Here is a 14540-nt window from a genome sequence, read left to right as displayed (position 1 = left end):
GAGAGCCCTGCACTCCCACTGGGGTTGGAAAGAGAATTGTTGCCGACAGGTATGTGCTTCAGTAGCTGAGACTAGCTAGTGAAGATAGGTACACCTGCAACTCAACAGATATTCATTTTGTTAGCTTCTATTGGACACTGCTGCCACCGTCACTTTTAAATATATTATAAACAACACAGGGCTTTGTAACTTCTTTGAACTGTTAATAGAAAAGTTATATTTAATTTGATTTACTTAGAATAGATCATCTGCAGTGTTGTTTTTTTTTCTTTGCTGTGTCATGCTGAACAGCTTACTGCACTATGAAATCATAAGAATATTGTTAATGGGTCCACATAAAAATACTAAGTAAAATAAGATCTAAAAAGGCTTTCCCCTATCTTTCTATTAATATGCATTTTCAGGTAAATTATACATTTGTAAATTATACATTTGTGAAATGTTTTTGATGCTTAAAATGTAAAACGCCTGTGCCTTTAAGCAAGCTTGATCCCATTCTCATTTACTTCCTTTTTCTCTCTCCTGGAACTAGAATTGATTTTGCTTTCACTTTTGATTTGACCACTGCAGGTGCTGAGTAGCAGTAAATGTGTGTTGTTAGCCCTACAGTAACCAGGCTTCAGAAATAAACAAAAAGGATTGGTCAACTTTAATAAGGTGAAAACAGATTTTTTTAAGGGGTAGATCCAAGTTCCTCAAAAATAGCAGACGCTGGCAACATACCAGCTGGCGAAAGCAAAGTATAGCAAATTGAAATTGGGAAATGTGAGCCTGCAGGATTCAAAGTCTGAGTAGAAGCTTGTAAAAGAAGCAAGTAAAGGGTTGTGAATTTGTGAAAATCGTCTTTAGTATTTATACATTCATTTTATCAAATTTTTCTGTTTTCAACCCCCACCCCCCCACCCCCCCAACCAAATGCATCTCTGATTGCCCCAAGGAGTTCTCTGGGTGTTAGTTGTATTGCTTTTGTTTAGCTTGTTGCATTCTTTCCAACATTTGGAAACTGTTCAGCGGGACGCTCGTCCTCGGGGGAGGGGGGTGTTATACGCATCATGCACATGGGAGGGGTCATATGCAAAAAACCCTCATTATCACGTAATAGACGTATCGCCTCAACTCAACACCACATGACCAGCATTACAGTAAACATAGACACAATGAAGCGTTCTTACCTTTGTATACCGGTAAGTTAGTGATCAGCAGATGTGTCAGCCGCACGAAGAGCACAGTGTGTGGTTTTCACTAACTCTACTGTGCAGAATAAATTTATTTTTTTTTTCGATGTGTAAATATTGGAACTTTCTTCCTTTGCATCCGGACGCGGGACATTTGCTAGGAAATCGGGACTGTCCCACCATATAGGGACTGTTGGCATGTATGTTGTTGTAGACCTGTTGATGCCTATTCTGTAAAAAAGATTGAGTGCTTGTGGTCTGTGCCACTCCATCCTCATTCCAGGAAGAAAAAAAAAATATTGCTCTTCTACATTTCATGTGTTTAATATTGTGCTCTAACATTCAAGTCTGCCCTCTGTTTATATAAAGAGGACACGCCACTCTGTTCTGCCAGCCATTACTATCTTTCAAGGCTTACACTACGTATGAACTGCAAACCACTGTCAGATTGGACATGACATGATTGTTGTTTAACATCAGCCATTAAAGAAAGTGCAGTTTGATTTCATGGCTACTTTAATGTCCTGAATACAATTACCCTTGATTATGATGCTGTCACTCACATTTTACTGTAGCACTGTAAAACCTTAAAAATCCTTTGGGCTGGGGGGGTTGTGTAAAAATAAAATTTAAAAAGGCAAGCTCGCTTGACTTGTATTGTCTTTAAAAATAAAATACTGTAAAAATGTTACAGCTGTTTTCTTGGTAATATACCCTGTTTTTTCTATCATGTTACACTGTTGACTTTCTATGTGTTTGCTATTATTTGGCAAGGGTTAAGCAGCTCTGCACTTAAAGGAGTGCTGCACTGATAATGCAGTCCTTGACTCCGGGAGCAAGCACTGCTGTCAATTGGAGAATTCACATTAGCATAGCTCTACTCGTCCCACATTTTATAATGGACTCAAAGGTTAAGAGCAGGGGATCTCAACAGCTCCAATCAGCAGAGCTTTTCCAGGGCTAATTACCTCTTTACCTTGCTGACTAATGTGACATGTTTATTGCCTTAACTAACAACTCATTAGCTTAGTTGATGTTTTGTCAATATTAATTCATTCATTTAAGCCAAGTCAAAGCTTAAACAAAGATGTCTGGTCTGAGAAACGGGCAGCGGACTGACTTTTCCTCGGTGCGTCTGGTTCTTGGGGCCAATTTGAGCTTAATAAATTTAAAATGTTGAAGTAATTATAAAGATCCTCTCCTTGGATACTATTAAAGGTGGAAGGGGTGGTGCTTGTCCTTTCTTGGGCGGGGGGGGGGGGGGGGGGGGTGCATTTGAGAAAGGAGAGGAAGACTCATGAAATTAATTGGAGACTTAAGTTGATGAGAAGTAATTACCCTCTGCAGTATGAATTAAAACTGTGTGCTGCTTTTTATATGAAAAATGAGAAAAAGTAGGTTTGTAGAGGATTTATACTGGTTTTAAATTTTACACCAAGTAAAATAAATAGTTTAAACAAGCCTTCACTTCGCTGTCCTAATCAAAATTATGTGTGCTATGTGCGTGAGGAAACAGATCCTGTGTGCTGTTTGATTGGCTATTTTATTACCTCTGTGAGCTGTGATTGGCTTAATGGGAATGTCACTCATACAACGCAGACTGCACATGTTGAATACGTGTGTTATATTAAAGAGGCGGGTTGTTTTAAAGAACAATTCCAAAACGATACAGTACATAAATGCAATTTTAGAAACTTTTTTTTTAAAGGAGAATACATGTTCAAATTAAAAGGTAAGCAGTGCAGTTTCACTTTACGTTGCCTCTGCCTGTCCCCTGCTGAGTGCTGTGTCTGTTGATCGCTCATTTTCGGTCAATGTAAGCCACCTCCACCTTCACAATAAGCTACTGACCAAAAGATATGCCTGGACTGCTGGTGCTTTTGATATCACAGTGGTCACAGGTAAGTCTCTGACATTATTGTGCACATTAAATTATTGCTCACAGAACATGTAGTGTTCACAGTATGGTATGTAAATTAGCCAAATACTGTGCACATAAATTATTATTATTTATTATTATTTATTTCTTAGCAGACGCCCTTATCCAGGGCAATCGTAAGCAAATACATTTCAAGTGTTACAGTACAAGTAATACAATGAGAGCAAGAAATACAATAACTTTTGTTCAAGTGTGACAAACCACAATTCAATAATACAGCAGATAATAGTGATAGTTACATCAGGATATGATTAAATAGTGATAGTTACATCAGGATGTGATTAAATACAAAGTACTACAGGTTAAACACTTGGCAGATTACAGTATTCTGAAGTACAGGATTAAATGCAGTAAAATAGGGGGCAGATAAGAGCAAAATAAAGCACATTTACATGAAGGGTGATAGTGTCCCAGGATACAAACAGAGGAGTTCTACAGGTGCTGTTTGAAGAGGTGAGTCTTAAGGAGGCGCCGGAATGTGGTCAGGGACTGGGCAGTCCTGACATCTGTAGGAAGGTCATTCCACCACTGCGGAGCAAGGGTGGAGAAGGAGCGGGCTCTGGAGGCAGGGGAGCGTAGCGGAGGTAGAGCTAGTCTTCTAGTGCAGGCGGAGCAGAGAGGTCGAGTGGGGGTGTAGGGAGAGATGAGGGTCTGGAGGTAGCTGGGTGCAGTCTGGTCAAGGCATCTGTAGGCTAGTACAAGAGTCTTGAACTGGATGCGAGCGGTGATCGGGAGCCAGTGGAGCGGCAGAGAGAACACCAGGCGGGCAGCAGAGTTCTGGATGAGCTGGAGCGGACGGGTGGCGGACGCAGGGAGGCCAGCCAGGAGGGAGTTGCAGTAGTCTAGGCGGGAGAGTACCAGGGCCTGGACCAGGAGCTGGGTAGCATAGTTGGTGAGGAAGGGTCGGATTCTTCGGATGTTGCTCAGGAAGAATCGGCAAGTGCGTGCCAGAGTGGAGATGTGCTGGGAATAAGAGAGGCAGGGGTCCAGGGTGACTCCAAGGTTCTTAGCGGAGGAAGAGGGAGAGAGTGTGGTAGATTCCAGAGGAACAGAGATAGAGAGATCAGAGGAGGGGGAGGAGGAGGGAAAGAAAAGGAGGTCAGATTTAGAGAGGTTGAGTTTGAGGTGATGAGAGTGCATCCAGGAGGAAATAGCAGACAGACAGGTAGAGATACGGGAGGAGATGGTGGAGTCAGAGGTGGGGAAGGAGAGGGAAATCTGAGCATCATCAGCATAGAAATGGTATGAGAAACCATAGGATGCGATGAGGGGCCCCAGGGAGCGGGTGTAGAGAGAGAACAGGAGAGGACCCAAGACTGACCTTTGGGGGACTCCAGTTAAGAGAGGGTGAGGTGTGGAGGTTGCTTCACGCCAGGTTACCTGGTAAGTGCGGTTGGAGAGGTAGGAGGAGAACCAGGCCAGAGCAGTGCCAGAGATCCCCAGGTCAGCAAGAGATGATAGTAGAATAGAGTGATCAACAGTGTCAAAGGCAGCAGAGAGGTCGAGGAGAATTAGGACAGAGGAGAGAGAGGCAGCTCGGGCACACTTTAGTGAGTTGGTGACAGACAGGAGGGCGGTTTCAGTGGAGTGAGCAGAGCGGAAGCCAGATTGGAGAGGGTCAATCAGAGAGTGGTTGGACAGGAAAGCAGAGAGCTGGTGGTGTACAGTCCGCTCGAGGGTTTTGGAGAGGAAGGGTAGGAGGGAGACAGGACGGTAGCTCTGGAGGGAGGTGGGGTCGAGGGTAAGTTTTTTGAGGAGGGGAGTGATAGAGGCTTTTTTGAAGGCAGAGGGAAAGATACCAGAAAGTAGAGAGGTGTTGAGGAGGGAGGAGATGAAGGGGAGTAGAGCAGGAGCAGCAGCTTGAAAGAGGTGAGTGGGGAGGGGGTCCAAGGCACACGTGGTGGGTTTGTGACCCTGGAGCATTCTCTGTTAGTAAATGGGGCAGTAAATGAAAATGTATCGTGCATGTTAGGCTCACTACTTTGCGTACGCGCTAGCTCCAAATTTGATGCCCTTTCTTAAATGAGACCCAGTGTGCCTAACAAGATTCTCCTAGTGAGTATTTTCACCATGACAAACACCACAGTTAGCATTTGGACATGCTGTGTGCAGCCTAGGCTGGCTAGAAAAAAAAACAAATGACATTATCTTGGATTATGACATTTCTTGGATTACAATATATGGATGTTATGGTTCAAGGAGAATATATAAAAATAATAATACATTGCATAAATAATAAATAAATATGATTTTTCTTTATTAAAAAGCACTGCAAGGAATGCCCCTAGTGTCAACATCAATGTTTGTCTCTTCTGTATCTGCTCGATTTCTTTGTCCAAAAGCACTTACACACCAGTAATTAAGCATTCCTCTGAGGGGAGTTGATATGACTTTGTCATTGTCGTTCTTCAAAGGCTTGTATCTCATAAAGCAATTTGAGATAGATCATTGAGGTACTTAGTTTGTATTACCTGTAATATTTAAACACTACAGACATGTATTTTCATCCAATTTCACCAGTCTTTAATGATACATAATTTATATAGGCCTACACTTCTTTCACCTTACAATCACTGCAGCCATTTTTCCACATTTTATAAGAGGTACCCTTATAGTATAAAAACTAACAAAGGGCAGTATGTGTCTAAGTCAGGGGTGCCCAAACTTCCTGACCCTACGAACCCCATACCAAAATATCCACATGGTCGAGAGCCGCAAGACATGTACTGTAAAACATGAAATGTGTGCGAGAGCAAGACATTTTAAATACTAGCATTGTTGTGCAGTACAGTAGTTGTTAGGCCATCTCTTGATGGCAGCAAAATACACAAGAACAAGATAGAACATTGCTTACACAGTTTCTGTGTAATTTGTATTATACTTTAGATCTACAGTGTATTTTTTCATTATTTCTGTTTATACTGTATGTATTACACACTTTAAATAAAATATATTCAGTTATTATGAAGCAAAATACAATAACTGACCTGATTTCACCAAAAACAGCACATAAAAACACACATTTTTGTAAGCATTCTTTTTGACAAGCTCTTCCCTTGAAGGTCTGAATGCTGGGTTTAAACAAAAAAGATGTTTTTTTTTTAATTTTTTTTTATGACTGCTCCGTGTATTAAACTGTTAAACTTTGTAGATGACAAATGCACTGTATTTATTTTGAAAGGGATTACAGTATCTGCTCATGACGAGACGTAAGATATAAATATAATAATCTTAGACCTGCAATATAACATTTAAACATGCATTCTAGCGCCAACACTCCAGTTGTATAAAAAGATTCATTCATCTGAATAACTATGTTTGCCACAAGCAATATTCCATGCTTGCCATACAAAACTTGCTTGAGTCGTTAAATCAGCGTCTTTACTGAACACCGAAAGCAGTATCTGCCTTCAGTCTGTTACAGGAGGATATTCATATGAAAATGTGATTTGTTTCATAATGACGTTTGAGGTTGCTCGCCTTGTAGTACTGGCATTTACAGGCAGGTGTGTAAGCGATTTGTTGCAGATGAGACACCGTTTTTACCACTGTTTACCACTGCAAACCCTTCCTCCCAGTCTGGTTTAAAGCCTCATACATTTGTTTATTACTTGTGGCGGGTTTGCTCAATGCCATTGTCTCAACGAAACGAACGAGCACTTAATTCAAAATTATGAAATTTACTTTCAACTGCACATCTGGCTTCAAAAGTCAACAAGTGATGAATCCTTGCAGTGGACATACAGGCTCAAAGAAACAGGAGATAGAACGAGAGCGAAAAAAGAGTAATTAACACGAATGAAGACAGAGAAGACAAATAATAAACTCATTGTGTTTATTTTTACTTTCTCTCTTCGTTTTTGTTTATTATTCTTTCATCAGTTAAATTGAGCCGTAAAGTGAGTGTCACTCAACATTTCACCGGGAGCCACAATTCAACTGTAAAAGAGCTGCATGCGGCTCACGAGCCATGGTTTGGCCACCTCTGCTATAAGTCATTGGGGTAGGTGTACTAAATGGGCCAGTCACAGTGCAAACATACCGCAATTAGCATTTTCGTTGCAACACTTAGCAATTTTGTTGTATGTACTAAGAGAAAATATGTTAATGAAGAGCCGCAATATACTAATTTAAATATTTATTGCATCTTTTTAGCGAGATCTCTATTGCAACTTGGCAACCTAGACAAGTAACATAAAACAATTGACAAGTTATGATACTTACAAGAGGACAGTCAGTTCTCTTTAATACGAATTTCAAAGGGCCAGCAACACATTTTGCATTCTACCACTAATTCGTATTATCAGTTGTCGCCTATATGCCAAATGTATACTGTCAGTTTTTATTAAAGCTAATCAGTGGTGCAGTGCTAATTTGTGCACAATTACAAACCATCTGCACATTAATAGAATAGGTGTGTTTCCTATTCCTATTCCTATATGCAGAGAATGAGCTGGGGGGGTTAGCGGCATTAGTGATGAATTCGTTTATCACAGTAATGTTATTGTCATACTAGACTTTTATTAGTATTTTACATGATTTGATATTATAGTGTGAAATGAGCAAACGGGTTGCTGTGAATGTCAATCCCACTAATTCCCTCTTGTTTAAAAAAGAAGGGTTGGGTCCTCCTTTACATGATCTCTGCAGCTGCTAACAGATTTCTGATTTCCTGGCTGAATGTTTGTCACCATTGAACTGTGTAGATTATATCAATAATTTTACAGTGTGTGCTTGTAAAACTCTTAAGCAATGTTATTAATAGAATTTTTTATTTTTTATTTTTTTTACTGTGAGACTCAAAAGCTTAAGCAGCCAGACTGCTGTCAAATTAAGGAGACTCTAAATACAGTTTATGAATTTGCCTGTAACCTTTAAGAACTGAAAAAAGAGGCCCATGGTTACTGTACTGTCTTGGTGATCTGGTGTCACAATTTTGATTTTTACATCTTAGACTGTACCACATACGCTCTGCATGTGTTTAATTATTTGGTCATTTATTTATTTATTTATTTATTTGTTTCCACAACAGCAAAATGCAAACAGAAAATGTAAACGCTTTGTAATATTGTAGTTTTAATAGGAATGTTAGTTTTATTTATTTTTATTTTTTAAAAACCTGCATGTGTACCACATCCTTTACATCTTGATGAAGCAATGGTATGGTAGGAATCGCAAGTGCAAGACATGGTGCATTTGCATTCCATGCTGCTTCTCTTATGCCTTTGCAACAAAAAGGAGGCTTCCCCTGATGGGAACGACAGCTGCTCCCCTAGCAGTGGCAGAGCAGCAAAGCGTCAGAAGCCATCTTGCAGGCAGCTTTGTTGAACCATCAAAATAATAATTTTGTAGGTTGCAATAAGGAAAACTCATAATCTAATGAAATCAAAATAATTGATTGGCAGATATAGTTTTATTTTTTTTAATTATGTTCGAATACAGTATCTCTCTTTACACTATCTGTTAAAGATTACTGTTAATACTCCATCCAATATGGCAATAAAGACAGAACTAGATATGTAAGTGCCGAAGCTCCTGCACTAAGTAAGTTACATCATTATTATGAAGACAATGATTGAATAAAACATCATCAAACTGTTTTGATTTTCAATAATGATGTTGGGATCTGGTGTCAGCTAGGAATTGCATGCATACCTGAAGACAGCATCCTGGCTTATCTAACTTTCAGCTTGAGTTTTATGTGATGTATTTCGTTATGTATTTTGTAACAAAAATATTCCAACTGCAGCATTTTGGCTTGCTGATGTTTTATGGGATTTATGGCCTTTAATGTAAACTTCCATACATTATTAAGATGTGTGTGGGTGGGGGGATGGGGGAGAGGAGGTGGGGGGTTGCAGTTGCATTAATCATAAAATGATTAAACATTGTGCCATTGTGCGTATGTAGAAAAGGTGATGTACTTTACCACATAATAATATCTTCACAGCAATGTGAACAATAGTGAAATCCATAGAATAGTCATTTCACAGAATATGTTGTTTTATTGTTTTCTAGATTTTGTACTGACCTGCATGTATTTACCTATTCAAAACCAATGTACAGGTAGAACAGTCTTAAGTATTAGTTGTAACTGTGAACTAGTGCACTGTAATGCCCCAAATATATATATTTTTTTTGGCTTAAAATTCTCTTTACGGTATGCATAAAGTAATATATGTTCCTGTTACCTTTCCAATTTCCACTTCGTAATAAGGGCCATTTATAGGGTATGTTGTTCCCATATCTTGTTGCTTTCTCAGCTGCCAAGTAGTTTGGAATATAGTGACCCTAAATAAATATAGCAAATTATTTAGCAGTTAGCTTTCACAAACAACATTAATTTGATTTCTATGCAAAAATACGGCCATTTGGAAACCTCTTGTCAGCATTTGTGTTGCAGACAAGAGGTTTCCAAATGGCCGTATCTATCTATCCTCAGCCAAGTTGGTTCACTCCACCTTCATAAATGGGGGACACGGAGAGGATAGAGCCCACGGAATATAGATTTTTAATTGAAACTGATTCTTTAAACTATGTGTGCAGGGATTGGAATATATCTGCTAAAACAACTTGAGAAATGTCAGTAAGATAATTATCATTATTAAAGATATTTTGTAAGATTTTTTTGTCTTATTTTTATTTTATTTTTTTTTCTAATGGCATAAAAGAGTAAGTTTTCATTGTTTCCAGATGAATGTCTTGCTCAGGTTAAAGTTAAGGTTTGGTGTGCCTATTATATGCAGTGTGTGTGTGTGTGTGTGTGAGAGAGACAGAGATCTATCTAAAAGATTTCAGTTAAATGCCAGCAGTCTTTAGCCATTCTCTGGAGGCCTTCCCCCCACACCATGCTGACCACTGCAGATGCAGCTTTGCATTTGAAATGTTTACAGTTGCTGATCCAGGGGCAGTGTCCGCAAGATTTGAGTCTGAGTCGTAAAAAAGCTGTCCGTCAACACATAGTAGGTTTTGTAGACATGCCAATCTTTTGCAGGTTATTTAAAGAGCTGTCAAAAAGGACATCTGGATTGTTCTTTCCTTTGAAATATATGTGTCTTATTTGATGCCTAAGGTTTCATAAAAGGATTTGCTGTAGTTTCTCTGCCGTCTTATCTTGTAGGTTTAATAGCTCACACTTTCCAGAGGTTAAACCCTAGGTTTCCAGATCCTTTGAGGATTTCTGTAATTCAGGTACTAATACAGAGAAAACATTCAGAATTAGTATTATTAGCATTTGCATTTCTCTTCCAGAAACCCAATGTGGACACAATGGGTATTTTATAAGATTCTGTATTTTACAACATGCAACAACACACACACTTAAATTACACATTTTTAGCAGAATAGTTAACCTTTGGTGTTCAACTAGGGTTAAATGTAAAAGATTTACATTTGGTTCACAGATCACAATTAGCGCTAATGTTAGACCATGTAATGTTACCTTAGGTAAGGTAGTGCAAATCAGTGCCTTGTGAGTCCTTTAATCCTTCTGCACAAGTTGTTTCAGGATGTGTCCACTGGGGAATGTATAACAACATGCATTTCACAAAGGCAGCTAGGGAGAGCCATTCACTTTGTCCTTTTATAAGACCAGCATTGTGAGGGGGTGGGAATGCAACAGACCATATACAGTACCTTATGAAAAAGAAACACAGAAGGGTCTGTCATTGGTATTTGCTCACATTCTGAAACAGAAACAAAATCTTAGATAGTAAGAAACTATGAACATAGATTGGCTAATATACATTTAAAGTGTGTACAGTATACTATGGTAAGTAATATACTGTAGAAATGTGTGCAGTATAACAAATGATAGTAAATGGTGCAAGGCATGGCACTCCCCTCTCCTTCTCTGTTAATGGTCAGTCTTCACCTGCAGTGTTTCTCTTAAATGTCGGGTCATGCTTGAGATGACCTCTGCAGAAAGGATTTTTTTCCTTGCATAAAATGGCTGAAAGCGCTGATCCTTACTCCCAGTGTCCCTTGTGTAGATGTGTACTGCAAGTGGTCAGTGCATATATCCATCTATCTATCTATCCATCTATCCATCTATCCATCTATCTATCTGTCTATCTATCTATCTATCTGTCTATCTATCTATCTATCTATCTATCTAATATTTTTTTTGTTTGTTTTTTACTGAAATAGTCAAAAACAAATGTAATGTGTTTTTTAGAACAGGTAGTTCAGATTGGCAATGTTATTCATAGTGTTTCTGGTTGTGACCTATTTTATAATGAATATAGATTTGAGTGATCTGTTACCTAATAGTGTCAAAATCTTGTGCAATAGTTTTTGTTTTATATTTCAGTAATACATATAAATTAATATGATCTTAACATAATCCATAATCATCACACTGTTTTCATTTCATTTATAACGCTGATGCACTGGTAGTGTGTCCACGGCTTTGATTTGCACGCATGCCTCTAATGTTTTGCCTTAATTTTGGTAAAGAATATTGTTGTACTATTATCCCCTGCTAGGGATTCATATCCCTGATGACAAGGACACAGTACGTACAGTAAGCACTGTGTCTCATGTACAGTATTAGAGTTTTACATAGAGATTTGCATCCAGATGTGATGGAACTTGGTTAGAATATTCTTTAGCACAAGTTATATCGATTAGAACCAGAATATGAAGAATGTATCTGTCAAACTTACATGTGGTGGATGCACAGATCATAGTGATCAACTTTCATATACTGATTGCTCCAAAAAAAATTACAACCTTAGCATAGAAATTGTTACTAACAAAATCATAATGTTTATATCAAATTCAAGTGTTCTGGACTGCACATATTGCAGGTCCTGGTTCTTGAAATGACAATGATGCTAGCATGAGCAGAAACAAGAAGAATAAAAAGAAAGCCAAAATCAGACACCATTCACTGTGGATTCTGTAGTGGATTTTCTTTGTCAGACACACATGGCTATTCAGCTGTTGTTGTATGTACTGTATGTGGAGTGCTTGGATACAGATTTGATTATGAGGCTGGTATACATTGTGGTGATCATTTGAACTAGTTTAAGTGCATTAATGTGTAATGGGATAGAGATCTGAGGCATTGCTTTTAAAATACCACTAGCTATTGTTAGAGACTGCATTCAATGTAGTGCCAATACATTGGCAGATTTTTTTTCCATTATAACAGGAAGTGTTGTTTTGCTTTATTTTATTTTATTTTATATATGAAGTTGTGTTTAGTATCCAAACTGGATGATTAAACCCACTCTGTTTCTTTTTTGTATTTTAGGTTTTAGATCTATTTTACTGCAACCTTCTGTACTATAGTGCTTATAGCACAGCTATGGCAAGCCAAATTATCATTTAGAGATATCTCAAATTGCATTTTAAGATATCTTGAAATATTTAGAGATATCTGTAAAACATTTCCAGATATCTAAAATTGATTTCCAGGTATCTTTAATTGTGCAGTTTTTAAGATATCTGAACTTAATTTAAAGATATCTGTAAATCAATTTGAGATATCTAAAAATGAGATATCTCAAAATGATTTACAGATATCTTTAAATACTATGGAAACCATATGGACTGTGCTAGCATGGCACGCCAAACTGTCATTTAGAGATATCATAAAATGAGGGTTTTAAAGATATCTCTAAATCATTTAAAGATATATCTAAATAACTTCTTGTTCATTTAAAGATATCTGCAAATCATTTGAAAATATTGTCAAATAGCTTCCTGTTCGTTTAGAGATATCTCTAAATCATTTAGAGATATCTCTAAATAACTTCCTGTTCATTTGAAGATATCTTTAAATGGACAGGAAGTCCATTGAAAACATAGAGCATTTTCACAGGAAGTCATTTCGAGATATCTCGAAATGGCTTCCTGTTCATTTGAAGATATCTTCAAATGATTTAAAGATATCTCTAAATGAACAGGAAGTTATTTTGAGATATCTCTAAGTGATTGAGAGAAACCTCTAAATGAACAGGAAGTTATTTGAAAATATCTTCAAATGATTTAGAGATATCTTTAAATGAACAGGACGTTATTTAGAGATATCTCTAAATGATTTAGAGATATCTGAAAAGTATTTCAAGATAGCACAAAAACATTTAGAGATATCTTAAAATGATTTTAGATATCTCATTTAAAGCTCCATTTAGAGAGAAAATGAATATGAGATATCTCTAAATGATAATTTGGCTTGCCATACACAGCACATATCTTCATTGTTGGTGGGAAGATGTAAAACTTGGCTGACCACCTGACACACAAAGCTTCTATGTAGACAGATTTTGAGTCTTTGGACGTCTGCTTCTTTCAAGCGTTTCAGTGGAATACATATATATTAAAATAAAAAGTAACCAGCATTCAACCTTCTTACTAACTGGGTGTGTAATTAAATTTGCCTTTCTGAAACACAGACTCATTTTACCCTTGTGACAAGCCCAGGGAGGTTCAATGATTTTTCAGCTGTTTGTACAGAACGCCACTACTTCCAAAACAAACAGGTAACTGGGGTTATGAGCAAGAAATCCATTTTCTAGTTCCATTGTCATTGACTCTCCCCCCCCCCCCCCCCCCCCCCCTCCCCCCCTTTTAATTCTAGGCAAGGCGCTCACATTCCTCCTGCTGCAGCCGCCCAGCCCCAAACTTCCTTCCCATAGCACCATTCGCCGGACTGCCATTGATCTCATTGGTCGGGGCTTCACAGTCTGGGAGCCCTACATGGACGTCTCAGCCGTGCTGATGGGGCTGCTGGAGCTTTGTGCCGACTCCGAAAAGCAACTCTCTAAGTGAGTACCTGCACAACATGCTCTTTCTCTGTATACTGTTTCATTGTTTACAGGGACCGGCTCCAGTTCCTGGGCCTACAGTATGGATTGCCGATAAAAAGCAAAAGTTGAAGAGGGGAGCTGCTGTTGCTTCAGAAGTCCAGATGCTTTTAAGACACAGCTCACACCTCTCACAAATAGGATGCACACTTGAATTCTTATACATTTCTGTTTCCAGTTAATTTTAGCCCCAGAACTAATTGAATATTATAGAAATTATACATATACAATGTGTCTGTGTATAAAATTTTGCATAATTGGAATCTTGTAATAAAATACACTTCTAAACCCGAGATGGTATAATAACACAACGCAGGCTATATCAGATTAAAAAACACATAAGCACCAGTGCCATCTAGTGAACAGGTACTAAGGGTTAATATTTTGTTTGTACTGCTGGCAATACACTTCAGTGCACTAGATGGCTGTGTAATAAAATGATGTGCTTGATAAGGTCAGACCCAAAATGTATGTGTGCCTAATAATGATTAATACATTACTAGCAAATAAAGATACATCTGTAAGAGGTTGTAAAACTATGTTTACTGGTATATTTAGTGCATCAATCATGATAAATATGCTTGGAGGAATAACACAATCTAAGCACAGTAC

General features: G+C 38.2%; 1 protein-coding gene across 4 annotated transcripts in view; it reads left to right on the top strand.

Moving 5' to 3' along the window:
- LOC117421231 (WD repeat-containing protein 7-like) overlaps window positions 1-14540 on the top strand; it is a 217864-nt gene that overhangs the window by 160503 nt on the left and 42821 nt on the right. For all 4 annotated transcript variants that reach the window (XM_059024567.1, XM_059024573.1, XM_059024571.1 and 1 more), the window contains one exon: window positions 13703-13889. In XM_059024567.1, the coding sequence (XP_058880550.1) occupies window positions 13703-13889 (187 nt within the window). The remainder of the gene's footprint in view (window positions 1-13702; window positions 13890-14540) is intronic.

The sequence above is a fragment of the Acipenser ruthenus genome, chromosome 1 (genome assembly GCF_902713425.1).
Source record: "Acipenser ruthenus chromosome 1, fAciRut3.2 maternal haplotype, whole genome shotgun sequence".
NCBI lineage: Eukaryota > Metazoa > Chordata > Actinopteri > Acipenseriformes > Acipenseridae > Acipenser > Acipenser ruthenus.
Note: the sequence above shows the minus strand (reverse complement) of the source record. Positions and strands in the feature narration are given on the sequence as shown.